The 20,202-nt window shown below is 39.6% G+C and overlaps 1 protein-coding gene across 5 annotated transcripts in view; it reads right to left on the bottom strand.

Annotated features, from left to right (window-relative positions):
- Positions 1–20,202, bottom strand: part of edil3b (EGF-like repeats and discoidin I-like domains 3b) — a 111,247-nt gene that overhangs the window by 22,070 nt on the left and 68,975 nt on the right. For all 5 annotated transcript variants that reach the window (XM_064308126.1, XM_064308127.1, XM_064308128.1 and 2 more), the window contains 4 exons: positions 18,371–18,552; positions 12,253–12,408; positions 11,784–11,928; positions 11,350–11,534 (listed from right to left, as the gene is read on the bottom strand). In XM_064308126.1, coding sequence (XP_064164196.1) covers positions 11,350–11,534; positions 11,784–11,928; positions 12,253–12,408; positions 18,371–18,552 — 668 coding nt within the window. The remainder of the gene's footprint in view (positions 1–11,349; positions 11,535–11,783; positions 11,929–12,252; positions 12,409–18,370; positions 18,553–20,202) is intronic.

Genomic DNA, 20,202 nt, shown 5'->3' with positions numbered 1-20,202 from the left:
TTTTATTTTAATGAATATTAATTATTATTATTACACACCAGAGTTCTCTCAAGCCCTTCTCCTTTCAGCTATCTCATGAAGAGTGAAACCTGAGTGAAAGCTGAAAACATCTTGACATACAAGGAATTTCTAGATACTTTATGCTAATTTCTGGATGTCAATTAGCATAAAGTGCAAACAAGCAGTGGAGCACCAATTACTCAAATAAATAAATAAATAAATAAAAAGAGCAGAACTCAGTATGTCTTAAAAACCTGATTAATCATAACATTAGTATTAAATCATCAATTAAGTATGCAACACATTTCAAGTACTTAAAAGTATAACACCTGGTCAAAGAGAGCTTTATCCATTTCTGCTCTTAATACAATTAGCTGAATAATATGTTTTATCTGACATGTTCTATACATTCATTGATGAGCTTTGAGCATTGATCACAGTTAATTTTTTTTAAAAAAAATTTTTATCTCCCTATGAGAAACATTTTACAGACTGTGTACCAGGTACAATACAAAATGAATATGCATATTGTCAGGGTCTTAAATTTTAATGAGTAAATTAAATTTGAATACACCAGCATATCTGTCCAGTAATTACGGTGATTACCAGCTTTCAGTGGGGGCCTGGTGAATTCTGATGCTTGAAATGGTGCAGTAGGACGAGAGGCTGCAGAGAGACAGGCCTGTCGAGATCATTATTTAAAAAAAGAAATCCTTCCAAATATTCATTCTTTGATCCAAGTCACATTTCGTCTCTATGGGTTCCCTGATATGTATCTGATTTGTCAGCTATTTAAAGATGAATCGCCTGGAGAACATATTGCAATCAAAATGCGACCAAATGTCACCTCGCTTGTTAATACAGTACATCATCTTGTTTCACTGTAACACGTTTGTTCTGTTTCAAATTTAATTTTGTACATTATGATTTTTTTGTGATAAGAGCATGATGTATTTAGCAGATACAGAAATGTTTAGGTTAAAATAACCAAGCTTTCAATTAGCCTGCTGGCGTTTGTGATTTTTCCTTCTTTTGCAATGTTTGTCCATAGAGGTCAAGTTAATGGACATGGAGCTACAGTAAAGTAATGTTTACTTGGTCAAAGTAACGATAACAATGTTGTTTGATTATTATTATTTGACACAGCAGTGTATCCGAGCTATACAACTGATGCTTGCTGTGATCATGCCATCTCAAAATATGGCAACCAGGAGCACACACAATTCAAATGAATACTACACATACCAAAACTCAATACTATTCCCTATAATTAGCGACACACATGGTGCAATTTGTCCTGGTATAGTAAGATGTCAGGTAGAGGCATTCCTGTTGCAGAAACATTTAGAAACATCAGTTCACTTCTAAGAAATGTAAGCAATCATAAATTCTCAAAGTTTGTTAGTGCATAATTTAATCTTTATCAAAAACGTTTCACAATTACTTCCTCACCTGAAATAAAAAAACTAACCTCACCTCAGTCAAATATTAACTTCTGACTACCTGGTCGATGTCTGCTGTAGTAATAATTTCTAAAACAATTCTCAAAAGGCCCTAAACATAATTGAGGCTGTAACCTTTCTGCCAAAACCTAAACATTTGCTTGTTTCTGAACATTACTTTGGTTTATTTCTTCCATGTTTCTTCTTATCACCTTGTACTCAAGTGATTATGTCAATAAACCCCCCAGCAGAATTGTGCAGCTCATGTTATTTTGTGCAACAACACAAATCGTTCCATGGGATTCACTAAAACAACTTGGAAAGTCATTACACGGTTTTCGTTACATGAAGGACAGAAGCATGAGAGCACGACGAAGGCTGGGTGCGCTTCTACAACGGAGGTGAGACAAATACACTTCAACAGGCTCTTTAATGTTCAAGCATCCAAATCATGCAATTTACAACTGCGGTTCTCTGTGGATTGCCTGTTTTCCATTGACTCACATTTATATTAAAGTGCACAATTTTCTTTTTTTCTTTGTATGGAAAAAATACAGGAATTTAACTTCACATCAAGTTATGAAAAAATGTTAATGGACAGGGTTTTTAACATGCTCACAGAACCTATATCGTATCATATCTGCATGTACAATCATCTTCACTTCCTTATTCTGCACCATTTTCAACACAACTCAAAACTGTTTTCAGGTTTAGACTTTGAGAGAAGCATGACCAAAACCTTCCTTCATTGGGACACATGTTAAGAACACTAATAAGATCCATGAAAGGGTATACACACTTAAAAACTTGGGTGTTTAACATTGGCCGATTGGATGCCAAAAGGACAAAGCAGTTGATATCACAGAAGCCTACTGGGAGATTTCTTGTATTAAACAGGCAGTGTCTCACCTCACCCCTGAACACAATGTGCAGCAGTACTGAAGCTACGCCTACTCCTGTCTGCCTGTGCCCTTAATGGTACGCTCATGAGCACTGAGGAAGCTACAGTAAGCCTTCCCCACAGCGGAGGAGTGGACCGTGGACTGTACTCTTTCACCCATACCCATTAAACCTCTCCCAGCACCTGACCGGGAAGCACAACCTGAAAATCAATAACAGGGCCTGCTCTCACAGGATACTTCAAAATGCAAGGGCTTTCAGTAGCTCAGAGAAGCTGGCATTCCAATTCTTTGATTCAACTCTGATAGAGTACATTTCAACTCTCAAAGAGTACATTTGATCCCCCCCAAACTGTAACTTTAATAAACATTTAACACCTTACTGTGATCTTGTATAATTAGTACTATATTTATACAGTTCAATAAGTGGTGAGACTCACAATAATGACCTCCGCGTGATGGTAAATGGTTTTTATACAGCACAGATGGTAGATTGCAGGGAGCAGGGAGCGATATAGTGAGGTAAAACTCCAGTTATTGTTGTGTGGAGTTAGACGGAGCCATTGTGCAGAGTGATGTCGGAGCACACAGAAGCCAAAACTGTTGGAAGCAATCATTTAAGGTGGTTTCATTTGCAACAACTGAATGAAACAAAACATAGAGATTGCTAAAAAAGAAAAAGAAAAAACCTCCCCAAGTCTGGGTATGCTTGTGCTACATAAAAAAATAAATAAATAAAAAACACCGAGGTAACAGGGGTCACCTTTGGCGATCTAGAGTTGACGCAACCTACCCAATATTCAGAATGGTCTATTAACCAAAACATAGCAGGCTGTACCTCTGTAACAGGATTAATGAAGGCAATGGCACATACCAGTGCTAACGGAGAATCAGCCCCAGATGAGCATGCCTGTGTGTGAGACTGCTGCTCTCCCTGGAGAAGGGGCAAGGTTATAGTTCACTTTTGGAAAAGATTTGCAGATGACATTTGGTGGCAAGAGAGGTGATATTTTAATGGTAAGGGCGGTATACCCCTGGAGCACCGTAGCAAGGTTTATTTGAGGGTGGAATTCATTAATTAGCTTGTTCCCAAGTGCTGCATCTAGAGAAGCAGCACTGGTTATTCAAGAGAAGCTAATTTAAAAGTAAGACTGCAGGACAATCACAAAAACATGCTTCAGCAATTTAATAGTTTATAACGCACAAGTACTGACTAGAAGCAGTGCGGAAATTGATTAAATGCTGTATTGTACATTACACATTTGTACAACCTCAAAAGCAATTATTTTTACTAAAAATGTAGATAATTCCAATGAAATCAGTTTCAATTTCTTCTGCATGCAGCATATTGAATTTATGCTTTGAAAATTTGACACAGAAGTCATTTTATTTGTACTAACAGAGGATTGGTGGAGTAGATAGAGAGGGGTCAGTTTAGGGGGCAATCTGATATTAACAGACAATGAGCAAGAGAACTCTGGCTTTTCAAGGACATTTGTAAGATAGCAATCAATGGTGCCATGAAAAGACATAATGTGAGACTGTTTTACGTCTTATAAGTGCCAAATGATGACATTTCTTTAGCCATCATTCATGACGCTAATGTGCCCCGCTTGTTTTGCTGTTTGCCTCAGAGCTGTGTAGCCATGTGAAATTCCTCACCACTTAGTGAGGGCAGCATCTGTGGTCTTCATGGGTTTAAGCAAAAATAATGAGACGGGACTCTGCAAATAAAGTGTTAAAACCTGGGGGCACAAATTATTTATCTTGGAGAGCAGCAGGGCATGCTCTGCGCGACACAGGGCAATTGTGCATTATCAGTGGCAAGTGAAATGTTGGGGGAATGGCTTTCTTCTTGTATACCTGAAAGTCTGTTACTGAACACAAACACAAATGAGGACAGCAAAATCCTCCATCGCTAAGAACACCTGACACAGCTACCTGGGATGTTATTATTAAGTCCCAAATATTACTAATTGATTGCAAATCTATCATCTGCGTACTACAGACAGCCACTTAATTTAGACTTGGAGTTCAAAAGTAAAACATGTTATCATATTATTGTATTATATTTAGGCTTTTAAGACAGACTGTCAACACACATCCATCCCTTTATAAATAGTATTACACTTATATTAATAGGTGTACGATAAATTAGTTCATTTAAAAAACCAAAGATGAATACTAGGGTTGCTAATGATATAAGTCTTTTGTATGTGATGATAGTAAACAAACAAACAAACAAACAAACCCTCTATGGTCTTTGATAAGGCAGGGTAATGTCAGAAGCAAGCCAATATTCAATTCAGTTGTATTTGTATAGCACCTCTCACAAAGGACCAATGTCTCAGTGCTCTTTGAGACATTCCTGGCCCAGGCCCCTATGAGCAATCCATTTGGCACATGCTAGGCTAAGAGGTGCTATACAAACAGATCCAGAGAATGCTGCATGAATTGAGCTGTTATTCAGTTCTGTTCATTCTTTAAGAAAAGAAGCAATTTTCCACAGTGAATGTGTTGTGTATTCTGTACATTCTGTATACCGCTTTGTTCCTCAGTATAACTGCAAATATGATTTAAAACAAAATGTGCCCAAAATGAGCTGATCTTACAGCAATGAAAAAGCACCACCCTCATAGAGCTACCATCCATCATGTTCTTTTTACAAGTGAGGAAATAAAGATATTGCAGATTAAATAATCTGTTCCTTCTGTTCACGTAAAAATGCTTTGGCTGTTCCCCTAGTTTAATTGAATTGTAAGTCTGAAATGTCATTTGCTACGAAAAACATATTTCAAGGGCTAATTAATGAGGTAACAACACTGCCAAATCCCACTGAAGACTGCCCGTTCATGTGTGCAGGGCAGTGCTAGCCAGAGCTGCGGCAAGGCGATTCTAAGGGTGGTAGTGTACACAATTACTGGCTTTCTCCCTCTCTGTTGTGTGATTTGCTTGCAAATGTGCATAATTAAGCAATCAGCATGTGCCAGTTGGAATACTTAGCTGATCACTCCAGCAGCTCCAATATGCCTTCTAAGACGATTAAGATAAAGGGCCTCTAGTTGAACGTGTGCAAGTTCACTAGTGCGTGCGCGTGTGTGCGCGTGTGTGTGCGTGTGTGTGTGCGTGCGTGCATGTGTGTGTATGTACATCTGTTGCTGGCCAGCAACATAATGGTTTAGATCTAATATAGACTGATGGTGATTGTGTGTGCACATGTGTGCATATGCAGGCATGCACACATGTATGTTTAAGAAGTGTTATAATAAAAAGTAATGGAATAATGTGGTGATAATACATACATACAAAAATATGCAGGCAAAAAAAGTTCCCGAGTATCTTGCAGATTACTTTGCAAATATAAAATAAATTATTGGTTTCATGCAGCTTTGCCTTTATAGTTCTGGACGTGTGTTTACAAAGCTCTCACCCATAGAGTGGCCAGAAACTCTGAAAAACATGCGAGAGTCACGTTTCCCAACCAAAAAATAGCCACTGAGAAATAAGCACATCTCACTCTGAAGACAGGAAAAACAAGGATAGAAAAAGCTGCACAAATGCAACTTCACATCTTCTTACATTGGTTATTTACTCCAATGTTAGCTATAGACTATACTTTCATAATAACCCATCTAACACATAGAAATCTGACAATGGCTTGAGTAGATGAGCAATGCTAAGGGAAATGAAACTTCAAAAATAATTTTGCTGTCTTTATGTCTTCGGTCAGAATTCAGGCTGCTTTTCATTTTGAGAGCAAATCCGTGGAGAGGGGGTCCCGACACCAGGGGGACAAAGGTCGCAGAGCGTGCAGGGTAGAGCCGCGCCTGGGCTGTCGGTCAGTCCTGACGCAGGCTGGCTAACGGCGTTCCGGGGACAAAGTCATTAACCCGCTGCCCCTCTCCCAGGAGTCATTAAAAAATAAAATAAAAAACGGTGACATTCATGAGATGAAGACATCGGGCAGAGGTCGAGGAGTCGGGGGATTCTAACACAGGCACGGATGCGGTTTGCATTTCAGACGGCCTGGCGGGTGACCAGCCATGACAGAACACTGTGACTGTTCTTCCCGCCACTCTAGATCACTTTCCCATCACATAATCATCACCCTTAGAATAGCGCCTTGTCCTGCCTTCATGCTAATTTTATGGTACTTTGTGTCTTTCAAATTGGGCAGCAAAATATCCTTAAAAATACTATTACATGAACAGACTTCCTAATTCCACTTTAAAATATGTCACAACATTTCTTTCATCTCTCTATGACAAAAATACTTGCTCCAAAATTATTTCACAGATTATTTCAGCTATATAAGGTTTTGAGATGTATCAGTGTAACAAGTATGGTGGTCAAAACAGCAGAATGGTAGCAGTCTTCAGACTGAAGACCCAGCATTACAGACGGCCTCTACTGTTTTACCCCAACCTTTTCTAGAATTTTTACCTAGCTCGAATACATGATTAGGTGCAATTAATTTTTCTGTTTCTCGAGTCTATGGTTCTTTGTGTTTGCTGAATCAATGTAGTTTAACTCTCATTGGGTTAGATTTGTTCTTGTTTTTGTAACTTAGTCTAGTGTTCAGTTAACCTAGTTGCACTTGCTTACTTGCTTTTCACACTGCAGCTAAGAATATCCAGCACTGAATAAAGCCTGGACATGGACTCTAAGGTCTCTTCCTCTACCACAGGACATAATAGGTAACCTCAGCCTGACCTCCTGACTTGACTGTTGGTGGTGGGCAGGAACATTTGGTGAGAGGGGAGTTGGAGTCATATTTACTGCAAAGTTCATGCAAAGTGAAAGAGGGCACGAGAAGAGAAATGAAAGCAATTTAAAACTTAATTAGCCTGACAACAGGAAATGGCTGTCTGAAATAGACAGAAAGGAATGAGCCCAGGAGACGGTCTGTGACAAGTTTAGAAGAGGTGTGCCGAGTCAGCCTTACAGACCCATCCACTGGATCCGCAGAAGGCACTAGAAGAAGCACAGGGCTGTGAGCATTCTCTAACCGGAAAGGCTAGGGATGACATATCTCCTCCAAGAGTCCACTTCAGTCCTCATCCGCATTTTTTAATTATAATGAGTCTACCTGACAGCTTCATTATTTTAGTTTTCATCATATCTCATTGCAAACTTGATTAAGGGAACCATAGGGGGAAATTCAAACAGGACGCATGCTGATGCAGTATTTCTCATTACTTTCACACTAATGGCATGGTCGACCTTTGCTTGTTTTAACCATGGAGTTTTCTGTCACACTTGGTATTTGCAAACAGCCTCTCTAATAACTGAACCAACAATGACAAATTACACAGTGCATTTGCATATGGGCCATGCATTTCTACATAGAAATAGACACTAAAAATATTAAATAGGAAATAGCATATAAACATATATAAATGTGAGAGTGTGACTAGGTTTAATACAGTTGCATCAAACAGACTCAAGAGCTCGATACTTATTATGAGTAACTGCAACTTCCTGTTTAATAGCTGGTTCAGTGAACTGGTTTGTAACTCAATTTGTGAAGTTCATATCTCTGAGGTCCTGCTGTATATAAAGGTGAGAGTATGCAACAGTGAAACAGTAATGTGTGATGTGAATGTGAACCAAGGCAGTCTAAACTAAACGATGACTGCGAGGTTATGATCGTGAACTCTCTCAATACTCACAGACAGTTGATTTTGTGTCAGTGCAGTTTGAATATGTTGTGTACAGGAGATAAATCACACCACAGACTAGTCTGAAGAATTTTGGTGTAGCAAAGTGTAATGTAAATGTCAAGCCGTCTTCTAAGCAAACATTCATATTCACTCCACTCATCTGTCCATCAGTTGTTCCATTACTGATTTGAAACTAAAAAAATGAAGCACACATAAATCTTTGAATGTGACTGGATATGCTTCTGTAAACACAACAACAGAGCATTATCTTGATGTTGTAGCTTGTCATGCCTCCTAGTTTGACTTAACATAGGTTAGGAAAGAGTAATATTTAATATGTGAGCTGGACTTGGCTATGAATAACTGTTACAAATTAGTATTGTACCTTATCGGACCAGCGTTTTGTAGTTGATCCAATGACCTTCGGTATGCACTTATTGTACGTCGCTTTGGATAAAAACGTCTGTCAAATAAATATAATGTAATGTAAGCAAGGCTCTTGTCCCTGTGGTCTTCCCACATTCTTTTAGGTAAGAGAGTCATTGACTACGTTTACATGCACAAAATATTCCGGTTTTTGCCCTTGTTCCAAAAAAGACAATATTCCTACTAAGCTGCTTACATGGCTAATGAAAATGAATATTCCACTAATATTCCCGTTTACATGCAGCCGTGCATACTCTGATTAACACAATGATGTACGTCCTATGGCTACAGCCTCCCTCTTTCATTGGTTCAACCACCTTCTTGAAAAGGTCGGCGTTGCGATATTTGCGCATATCCAAAAACCTGTTGCTATCCAAGTTTTCATAATGTTTAAAAATAGGTGTTTCTCCTTCCGACTAGAAATGTGGGCTTTTCTTTTGTGCATGCATCTCTACCCCAGCCTTGCAAACTGTTGGCTAGTTGGTTTTTTTACAACGCACAGAGCTGACCGTAAACAGGCAAGAGGCTGTGTCGCAAACTGCAGTAAAACCCCAATTGAGACGCATATGCCGAATGCGCTGTATACATGTCCAAAGGATGCTCCTAAATCCCGAATAATATCGGCATATCCCACATGTCTTTATCGGAAAATGCTACATTCGGAATAAGGCCTAATTCGGAATATACCAACGGAATATGCTGTTTACATGACCCCTATCAAATTCGGAATATTGTCATATTTGGAATAATAGTGGAAAATTAGTGTGCATGTAAACGTAGTCATTGTTGTCATTAATAGCATTGTCGATTTGAATATATGGAACAGTACAAAACCATAATCACTTACAATTGAATATTTTGCATTGTGGGCAAGAGTATGGGGTTTGTCAGTGTGTTTTTTTTATTTTTAATTTTTAACAAGAATTCTTTTGATATGTAATTCAGTTTAGTTTAGTTTATTTGAATATATTAAATTCAATTTAAATAAATTTGAACAAAGGCATATTACACCCTACCCTGATGGGTGAAACATTGGGTTAAATCGGTTTGCCACATTTCCAAATGCATATTTAGTACAGTTAAATACCTAATACCACGAAAATAAACAGAAAGAACATTCAGGTATGAATGTTGGAAAAAAGAAAAACAGTATACAAGTTCAAAAACATTTTTAAAAGAATGAAATCTCTTGTTTTCAAAACATCCGTTCCTTCCTTCCTAGATCTGAGCACATTGCAGTGGCAAGGGTATTTCTTCATCTTCAGGGATCAATATGGCTAACTTTACATGCCTTAAAACAACATATAAATCTTATTTCTGGTACAATGTCCTGCAGTCAAAACACTACTACTCAAAACTTCTTTTTGGCAGGATATTTTGCATGGGGTTCAAGGGACCTAATTATGTGAAGATAAGTGAGGATTCCGGCAGTGCATTAGACATGGCGGTGTAATGCGAAATCTCAGCATGCAGAGAGAGGAGACCCAGGGGCCCTGACATATTTCACTGAAAAGGTAACTATCAGATATAAAACAGCCAATTTTATATTTCATCAGAAAGCTTCATTTTCCCCATGTGGTATGTGCCCCCAGAGTAATAACTTATAGTCCTTTATAAATCCATTATCAATAATCACAATAATAACAATGGTAATAATTATTATTGCTGTTGTTGTTGTTATTGTTACAATAATTTCCATGTAAACAGAACCATAGGCACTTATAAATTAATTAAAAATGAAATTAATCAAAGATGGATAGATAATGCCTCTACAGTCACCCTTATCTTTGAATGTTTTTATATATGAATATTTAAGAAACCCTTTAAATGCTCTAAACTGATCCCACTCGACCTTTTTGGAAGGCGACTGCAGATTTTTATTCTAAGGTGACGTTGGAACATGAATTGATGGTATATGGTGTCCCTTTCAAGTCACAACACACACTCCTTATTGGATGAGTTATGAAGGCAATTGGGGAATTAGGTGTATTTTTGGCTGAGGTATAAGGGCTGTCCTTGGTACCTGAATGTGTCTTAAAGCGGACACTTAAACTGTAAGTAGCAATCATAAAACAAAACCCAGGACTAATTAGTGAACTTTTAAATGATTTATTCCTACACAAGGACACAGGACAAGGATACTCAGAGATTGAACTGCACATCAGCTCGTTCACCCATCGTTTAAAAATAAAATTGTAATGAAACTCCTGGTGGCATCCGAGGGCACGCTCTTCTTTCCAGTCTTGCAAGGGAGTTAGCTGTCTGGAGACGTTCGACTGCGCCGAGCTATCAGTTATCGTAATGAACACTTAACGAACAAGACAACACATTCCTCTTGTTTGAAAGCACTGAGCTGCAGCCAAAGATAACGAGGGCATGATCCATGGGGACAGGAAGGGGAGTGAGATCAATCGTTCTCCGCTGACTTCTCTGTCTTAGAAAGTTATCCGCTGCAGTGACCTCACCTCTCCTGGGGCAATCGACCGATTTCTGCTTGTTATGAGAATACTGAGAATATTGCATATATATATATATATGTGTGTGTTGAGCTGCCCACTTGTGTTGCGCAAAAGGTAGATAAATAAAAACATAAATAAATAAGGAAAGTCATGGACCTTATATAATTAAAAGATTTGTAAAATATAATATAATAAAAAAAAATCTTATACATTAACTTACAAGGACTAGATGCTTTGTGTCTTTCGCTGCAACACAACCCATTAGAACAATACTGTAATTTATGCTTTGGAGTCAGAATACAAAACATTGTTGCCTTGCTTGACTTAAACCATTATTTGATCCCAATTTTACCCATTTAATCCCAATTTTTGTTGCCCAGTACTTACACAATACTAGGTTTATTTGGCCTATAAATTTCATGTAACAAAATAAAAAGGAAGTAAGAGTAAGTTCTCTTACCTGTAGCCACTGCGACTGGTCATTGTGTCCAGATGTCCATGCGTTGACCTTGCCTTGTTTGTCCAGTCTGGCCTTTCCTGGCTCCCAGGAGAACATATCCATGTTAAGTGTCTGAAAGACGCTTGATGACGTAATCTGATAATCCTGGATGTGACCTGTCTTCATCCCCATTGGCTCAGAACACCCTATGGTTTAAAAATGGCAGAAAGTGCATTTGCTTGTTGATTGACAGGCATATACAATGGCAGAAAGTTCTGCGATGTGCATGCTAGTAATGGATTGTAGATGGTTATATGCATAGCGGTCATTCCCAGTGGAAACATGCCTTTAGCTGTCTCATGTTTCTGCATGGTTTGTGTGTGATTTGTCACAGGTTTAGCAGTGCTTCCCGTTGGCCAATTCTCTGTCATGCCCCACCTACCACATTTACTGACCTGTGAGCTCACAGCCCAGAAGCTCCAAGCGAAGGGTACAGTGTCTCCTGCAGACTTGTGGGTACATTCGTATGTACTGTCCTTCAATTGGTGGAGTGAAAGAGTTGGCAGACGGTGTGTTGTTATCGACATTTCCACGAAACACCTTGGGAGAAAAATATAAAATGTCACCGTTAGTGAAATAGCAAGAAAAGAAAACCAAAAGCTTTACAGTTTTTTTCTGCCCATGAAACGCTTGTTTCATGGAACCTTGACAAAGCTTTGACTAAGAGCTTGGGACTGTGAGGTAAGCTGGGAAGCTTATAAAAGGCAATCTGGATATGATGAAAAGCTGCGAATCTTTACAATGCTGATTTACTGCTTCCTGACAAATTGCTTTAATCCTGATTGTAATAAAGATATAATTGGGTGGTGGGGTTGGGTTATGCAGGAGGCTTAATTAAAGAAATTTGCTCATGGAAATGCTTACCATGTCCTCGTCCGTGCCCTTGACCTTGTAGGTCCTCCAGGTCTTCCCGTTGTCGCTGAAGGCCACTTTGTAGGACTTGACGTACTCGGGGCTCCCGATGCGCTTGGCCCCCTGCGTGATCAGGCCCGTCACCCTCATCCTCCTCTGCAGGTTTATCTGAGGGGGAAAACCACATGATCGACTTGCGGTTCACAACAGGAGTTCCGTGGGACACTAACTGGGGGGACTGGGGGCCGGGGAGGGGGGCGGGTGTTTTGAAGGGAGGCTGTGAGAAGAGTCCACATTGCCGCTGCTGCAAGGTGACCACCTTGTTTTCTTACCGAGCGGGTGCACGTCACACGCAGACCACCTCTGTGCATTCAGCCCAGCGGTGTCAGACCCCAGGCCTAGTTATTTTCAGTGTATTTGAAAAGTCATTAATTCAAGCCGATGATTGACAAGAGAATCCGTAAATTTTGTTTCCAAGGCCTCAGTCGGTTGCTGCTAGAAAGGAAATTAGACTATTTCTGTGTGCACTGAAGGATATTGTTGATAGTTACAGAAGTTACAGGTGATCTGCTGACTTTACAAAGGTTGGTATAGGGGCATTCACAAAATTGACGTTAAAAGCAACAAAAATAAATTTTTGAAGAAGAGAGGAAATGGTGGCACACCAGATGTGTGCCTCGATGCGGAAAGCGCTGGCGACCGGGATCCCAGGCCTCAGCGACGGGCAGGGATCGATCTGTCATCACAGACACAGGGTTTAGTCTACAGCCTGAAGCCAGAGCCTCCCCTGCTCGGCAGTTATTGTTTTAAAAAGCTTCTGTCCATGACAGCTCCTCCGGCGAGATAAACCGCCGATGACCCGCCGTGGTCTAACAGCGCTGCTTCACCTCGTCTGCCGCGTGCAGTACGCGCCCAGGCCACCAGGAACACGAGAACGCACACGGATGTGATGCCGCATTTCCTTGCTACAGAAGCATGCACATTCATCTTCAGGCAATGAGTCTGTAGGCTGAAGAGGTGACCCTGGGCCACAAAGCCAGGATATAAATGATCTGTTCAATATGATCTGAATTATTTATATAAAAATCATATTGTGCTGTCCTTTCACAGTAGTTGGTGCATTGGACCAACTCATTCCCATTCATCATTTAGGCGCATGAGCAAAATATCACAGAGTGGATCTGTGTATAATGCTCAAATATTCAATGAAATTGGTTTGTGGGATGGGGGAAAGAATGACATTTAAAAGTGCTTTTGCACTCCCAAAAGAAGAGCTTTGTTTTGAGCTTGTTAATCATTAATGAAGCAATTAATTCAAACAGTCAACAATTCTTTCGTTTTACAAATCAATGTGCTACTGCAAGTATCGCCCTTTTCATTACTGTCTACACATCTTACAAATTAAATGAGATGGCTGCAACCTCTAAGAACTCTAAGAATTCTTCTGAAAATGAATAATGCAGAAATGAACTGACCTCATTTTAAAGAGGCAGATCAGTCCATGCAAATGAACCATTACATTCAGAAAGGTAAACCTTAATAACAAAACTGCTCAGCTTCATAAAAGTTTAAATATGTAAATCAGTTTTTCATTTCCTATCTAACTAAATAGAATAAGGCATAATAGCGCATAATATGGCATAATGTGGTATTGTCATTCTATGAAAACAAATGGGTATTTGATTGCCAGATATCATTCAGAAAACATTCTCAAAATATACTCTACTTTTCATGATGCCAACTGGTAAATCCAACACAAGGAACTAAAGCTGTTGGTGAAAGTAAGTATGATTACTTAAACAGAAAACCTGGCATTTTTGAGTACACCACAGCACGGTAAGGAACTCTGAAGGTAATTGCATGTACAAAATCAGCTGGAATCAATTAAATCCAGTTGGTTTTGTAAACATTAGGCATGGTTTAGTGGTTGTTAAACATCACCATGGAAAATATACCATGTGGAAATGAAATGATCTTCCGGTCGTTAACCATTTTGACACAGCGCTTGTTGCTTTTCCAAGAACTCCACAGCATACTGTTCTAAAAGAAACGGCACTTTCTTTGCATCTTTGAACTCTCATCCGATCTCAGCCGTAGTATTAATCTCCCCCAAATTGTCATGGGTTTGGGGTGCAGTTACGTTCTTGGCCTCCCGGCCTGATTATTACCTCATTGGATGCACCTGTTTCCATTTATTCCTCCCTATGCCGTGATTTCGGCCACCTGCGTCGTGCAAGGCTATTTAAGACGCTGTCTGACTTTCAGTCCTTGCTTCAGTGTCAACTTATGTTCTCATTGAGCCGGTAAGGTATTTCAGAGCCTGTTTAATAAACCTCCTGTTCTCTCGCTTCTCAAGAAGCGTTTCCCCCTTAGAAGGTTTGTATTTTGGTCTGTGTTTCTGGGCTTCGTGCCGGCAGACCGTTAGGGCTTTACCTTTTCGTTTTCCTAAGCTGCGTCTTAGGTTCTTGGGTATCTCGGTGTTCGACCCCAAGTTTTCCTTTTTGTTTTGGGTCTGAGCTGCGACTCCGTTACTTTGGGTTTCCCTAGTTTCTAACCATTTTTTGTTCTTGAGCGGTGCTCAGTGTTTCTTTCTGTTTTGGTTTGGCCGTTTTTTAAGGCTTGACAGGGAGTTTGAGTTTTCACTCCTGTCATTCTGTTATTTTTCCCCTTCCTCGTTTCCTCTAGCCTCAGTGGCTTATCACCTCGGGGATAAGCTTTTCGAATCCCTGTACAGTTGTGTGTGGTCCTCCGACACTCCCCCTTTCCTCACACAAATGTGACCCATAGGTCCTGTTTCTCTGTATCCTTTCTAACTGGCTAAATTCGGATGCACTGATTCAATCAAAACAGCATGTCTCCCGCTCTTGTGTTCCACTACCTCTCTCAACCTTGAAATTGTATCACCAGGGCCCAGGGGTGGTCTATGGGCACAGGTGGTAGGCAGTGTAGTATAATGGGTAAGGAACTGGTCTTGTAACCTAAAAGGTCACAGGTTCGATTCCCGAGTCGAACACTGCCGTTGTACCCTTGAGCACTTTAACCCGCATTGCTTCAGTACATATCCAGCTGTATAAATGGATGGAATGTAAAAGTTGTGCAAGTCTTTCTGGATGAGTCTGCTAAATGTAGCATCTGCTAAACCTCTGTAATGTAATATAATGTAAAGGTGGTAGACTGGATGGCTTTCGGTGAAATGTCCATCTGTGACCTGCACCAGGCCCTCTGGCACTTCTGTAGCTTCTTTAAAATCACAGGGACATCAGTGGTCTGTGACAGCAACACTCTTGACTGTTCTGACAAGTTCACACTGTCAACTGCAACCTTGCAGTCAGTGAGCTCACACACATCTGCTTTATAACTGTGTGTAAATGGTCAGTGAGTAAACAGACTAACACGCCCTTGGCGTGCAAAGTCCCAAGAGTCGTTAATTTGAAAACCGAGCTCCAAATTTAATAATATAGTGCTTGCTAAGCCAGTTATGTAAAGTGTGGTTGTAAAATTAAATGTGGTCTTAAAGTTTCATTACATATAAAATATACATACTCCTTGCTGCATGCAGGAATTAGACAATGCATTAAAGACATTTGGTCTGGCATTTGCAGCACTGTGGTTTTTCTTGTGTAAGGATGCCAGCAGCATCAAAATTAATGTGAGCACTATGAGTAACACAAAGAACAAGGCATACTTCTATTTGTTTTCATCATACAGTATCCATCACCGCAATAATGAACACATAACAGAATGGATTTCATGTGAAACTCTGAGATGGCTGAAATTGCCTTCAAAATTGCTTATTGTTTGAAAGAAAATAACAGAAAATTCACCACAGTATGCTTTTCCAAGAGTTTCTTTTACAGGAGAAAAAGAAAAAGAACAAACATAAAAACCGGAATTGAGACTTGAATTCAAAAATCTGAAATTGCAGTGCACTTTAACTGTGAAACAAGGCTGAAGAAGCAGCAAAAGTAAAAGGTTGTTGGCTCACATAGAATCTGCATTAATTTGGCCTAGTAATTACCTACTGCAGGAAAGTAAACTTGTCTTTTTTGTACATTAAAGACTGGCTCACTCTCATTCTTTCATGTGTAGTCTTTAAGTAAACTTTTCCAAATTCCATTTTTGTAATTATGTAAAATCTGTGTAGTCAACTGCTTCTGACACACTCTTCAAGTAGGCTTTATAAGGTGAAACACAAAAATACCTTTTGTGAATTCACATTTAGCTGCATTCAAGTGTGCATGGCTCTCCCCTGGCTCTCCTGTAGCACGGCATCTTAATTGGGAAATGAGTCCATGGTAACAAAGAAGGATGTACCGTTTACCTGCTGTGGCAGAGACATTTAGCCTGATTCTTCAGTCTTATCATCAAGGAATCACTGTAGGCACTCTAATTGCAGTAATCAGCGGCAAGCTATCAAAGCAAGATGACCAATTATAAAAGTACCTGTGGGAGTAGTTGAAGCCCAGCATTAAAACACCTGATTAAACTAATCAAGGTCTTGACTGAAAACCAAGATTAGTTAATTAGCTGAATCAGGTAAATAATGCTGGGGTGGAAAAAAAAAGCCTGCACCTCCACCAGCCCTTCTTGCATAAAATGAAACATCCCTGGGGTAATTGAATGATTTGTTGAGACAATTAGGATACTTGTGTTGATTGCTTAACAAGTCGCTACAAAACGTCCTGTACGGACCTCTTTGTGATAAATGACAGAACTGTGGGAGACAAAAAGAAGGAATGAAACCCATGGACCATAGATGGACATTATTTATCAGCTTGCTACATATCCCAGATGATTCCGCTGTATGGGAAAACACACAATGATTTCAAATGTGCAGCAAACCCACACAAGCATAAAAAGCAACATTTCTTACGAAAGGACACATCGGCAGAACGTATCAGGTATAACTTGCGATTTCTTAGGAAAGACATCTCTGTTCGCAAAAGCAGAGGTCGGTCTGTCAAGTACAACATTCTGAGGGGGCTGTTGAGCGTCAAAGATTGACTATAGAGTCTATCTGAACAACTTCAGAATTATTTCACTTCTGAAACTGAGCATTAATGAAAAAGCCAATATTGTTTCGCTGCTGCCAGAGCACCTTTCGTGATGAAACCTTCTGAATCATGGCAGGAACTGTAACAAGACCGACTCTTATTGAAAAAGATAACATGGCAGGTTCTGTCTGCTCGGTCACAATTTATTTTCCCAATACAAAAGCATTGTTCAGTATCGATGTGATTTTCTTCTGTTCTCATTTAAATGGTTATGCACTACTGGGGCTTACAGTTTATCGTGGTGTTCATCCTGACGGAAAAGTGTTATGCATATTTACCATGTCAGTCAGGGTTGTCATGTTTTTGTGACAAATATAGCCACATTCAGACTTGAGATGTAATATATATTTAACCTAATGAAAACCCAAGATCTTCTAAAGCAGTGGCATTCGCTCTTGCCCACAGAGAGTTTGCAGAGTGGCTGGTTGTTTTCACCTAAGACTGTAATCATCTGAGTCACAACAAAAACCTACACACCTAACAGAAGGACCAAGGGCAGGATTGAATGCCACTGTTCTAAATGGCACTACAATAATGTCCATTATACACCATATTTTCACATTTAGCACAAAATAAGCAAAAGCCATTGCACCAAACATAAATTAAGAAAGATTTTATTTTATTTGCCTCCTACTGGCAGACTATCAGTGCTTGACCGCTGCTCTAAACTTAATGAGGTTAACATTTATTAGCCAATGACAATGGTGAATTGATAGATTGATTAGGCTTTAATATTGACTTTATATGCTGTTCTTGGTCTGGGAATTTTACATGGCATGGTAGTAGAAATCTGAAACATCATTTGAAATGAGAAATTGTTTTGTTTGCAGATATTTCTGCTATGCCAGAACTAAACTACAGTATTTTATATGACCAGTCAGCCTGTATTTAAGTTTTTGCATGTTGTATGGAGCTTGCTAATCTTGCAAAGCCCATAACTTCATGTAAAAGACTTCTGCAAATGAAGCCATTTTTAGCAGTACTACATAGACTGCTTACTAGTCTCCGATTTAACATATTTACTTATTCTTCTGGTCGTTATTTTTAGCACTTATTTCCAAGACTCCATCTGGTACCTGTATCCAGGGCCATCTGTCCTTCTCTGCAGCACTCCAGGCATTGACCAGGCCCTTCTTGTTCAGTCTGGCAAAATATGGGTACCACTTCTGCAGCCCAAACAGTGCTCTATGTGTAGAAGATGCTGTGATCTGCTGATTGGAGATAATTCCCCCTTCCATCCCCAGGGGGCCAGAGCATTCTGAAATGAAAAAAACACACATCCACACGCACACACACATACACACACGGACACACACACAGTGCCGGTTACCAAGAGACCATTCTAAAATGACGTAAAGTGCCATAAACATACATAGACAAACTTCAAGATGAATTGCATTAATGCAAGTAACAAAGAACCTATGTTTCTTGGTCCTGTTTGCAACATACAGTGTCTTCATTCTGAGTCCTGATCTCTGTAACATACTGCAGTTATCTCTCGTAACATGCTGGTGAGTTTCCATCTTTGTTAGTTTCTGTTTCTGAAATTGGACAATCGGGCACATTGGGCATAGGTTCACTCCTTGATATTATAACCTTACAGTTACGCTGATCAAAATGGCATGCTGTCACTGAAACAGCACCTAACTTTCACTCTTATTTTCACAGATTGACTGGTTATCCAAATTTTCATCTTGTAAAATAATTCCTTTATTTATTTCTACATCCGGAACAAATGAGGCTCTCAAGCCTGGTCTCAAGGACCACCAGCTTCCATATTTGGACAACATTGTCACCAAATATAAAGAAAGTTAACCTTAGCACTCCTGGAAACCCACTAGACCAAAAAGGCATACGACCCATTTTTGTCTAATTCGGTGGTGCACAAGCTGTGGGTTGCAACCCAAGTTTTGCTTGTGCGAGATATCTATTGTGTCACGGAATCATTGAGTCACCCTGGATTTACACCATACACGGCATTCCCTCGGCGCTCTCGCTGGAAGTCATTGGTTTTCAATGGAGAGCGAGGCGACCCACGCAATTCCTATCCATGTCTCTTTACATATAAGGTAACATGCACCAAAATTCAGAAATGTCAAATGTAAATCCACAAATACATAGTCTGTCATAGATTCCCAACACGTGTATGTAAATTGGCTTAACAACATTACTACCAACTTATTGGTTTTAAATATCACACATGATGGTTGCTTACATGTACATATTGGCAGTTCACAAAAGAATAAATAAATAATAATAATGCTGGCCTGAAAGAGAATAGATCAAAACTTTTAAAACTGGTGGTGGCTCATATTTACTGTAGTTAACATACAGCACACTCCTGGGTGATATATGACTAACATTTTGTGGCAGAACACTCACACCACATTAATAGTTGGTTGAGAGATAGGGATGTATTGCTTCTGATAACAGCCAAAGCAATCTGGGGTGCAATTAGATGGCCATACTGTGATAATTAGATTTAGAATTTGGCAAGGAGACCAGGGATCCACCTACTCTTATTCATAAGCACAACAGAATCTTTAATGACCCCAGTGAGCAAGGATCTCAGTTTCATGACTCACCTGAGAGGCAGTAACTGTAGCAGCACCCATTTCTTTTAAAGCCGTACATTAACAATGCCTACCGCCAGCAAAAGAGCACTGTAGTTTTGATTATTTTTTCACCGACAAATAAAATAAAGTGGCCTTGTACTATTTCTTAAACAAAGTAATTAAAAACTTCACTGTGGTGTGCAGGCTGAAGGCTAACTAGCTAAAAGATACAAAATTGCACATAAAATAAATCAACACTTTCACTGATAGCTCTCACTGACTAAAAAGCACAGGATAAAAAAGAAGACAAGCATGCAACACAAATAAGTCTTCTCATTATGTTTATTACTGAG

This window comes from Anguilla rostrata, chromosome 14, assembly GCF_018555375.3.
Source record: "Anguilla rostrata isolate EN2019 chromosome 14, ASM1855537v3, whole genome shotgun sequence".
NCBI classification, from domain to species: domain Eukaryota; kingdom Metazoa; phylum Chordata; class Actinopteri; order Anguilliformes; family Anguillidae; genus Anguilla; species Anguilla rostrata.
The sequence above is the reverse complement of the archived record's forward strand: the minus strand, read 5'-3'. Positions and strand labels throughout refer to the sequence as shown.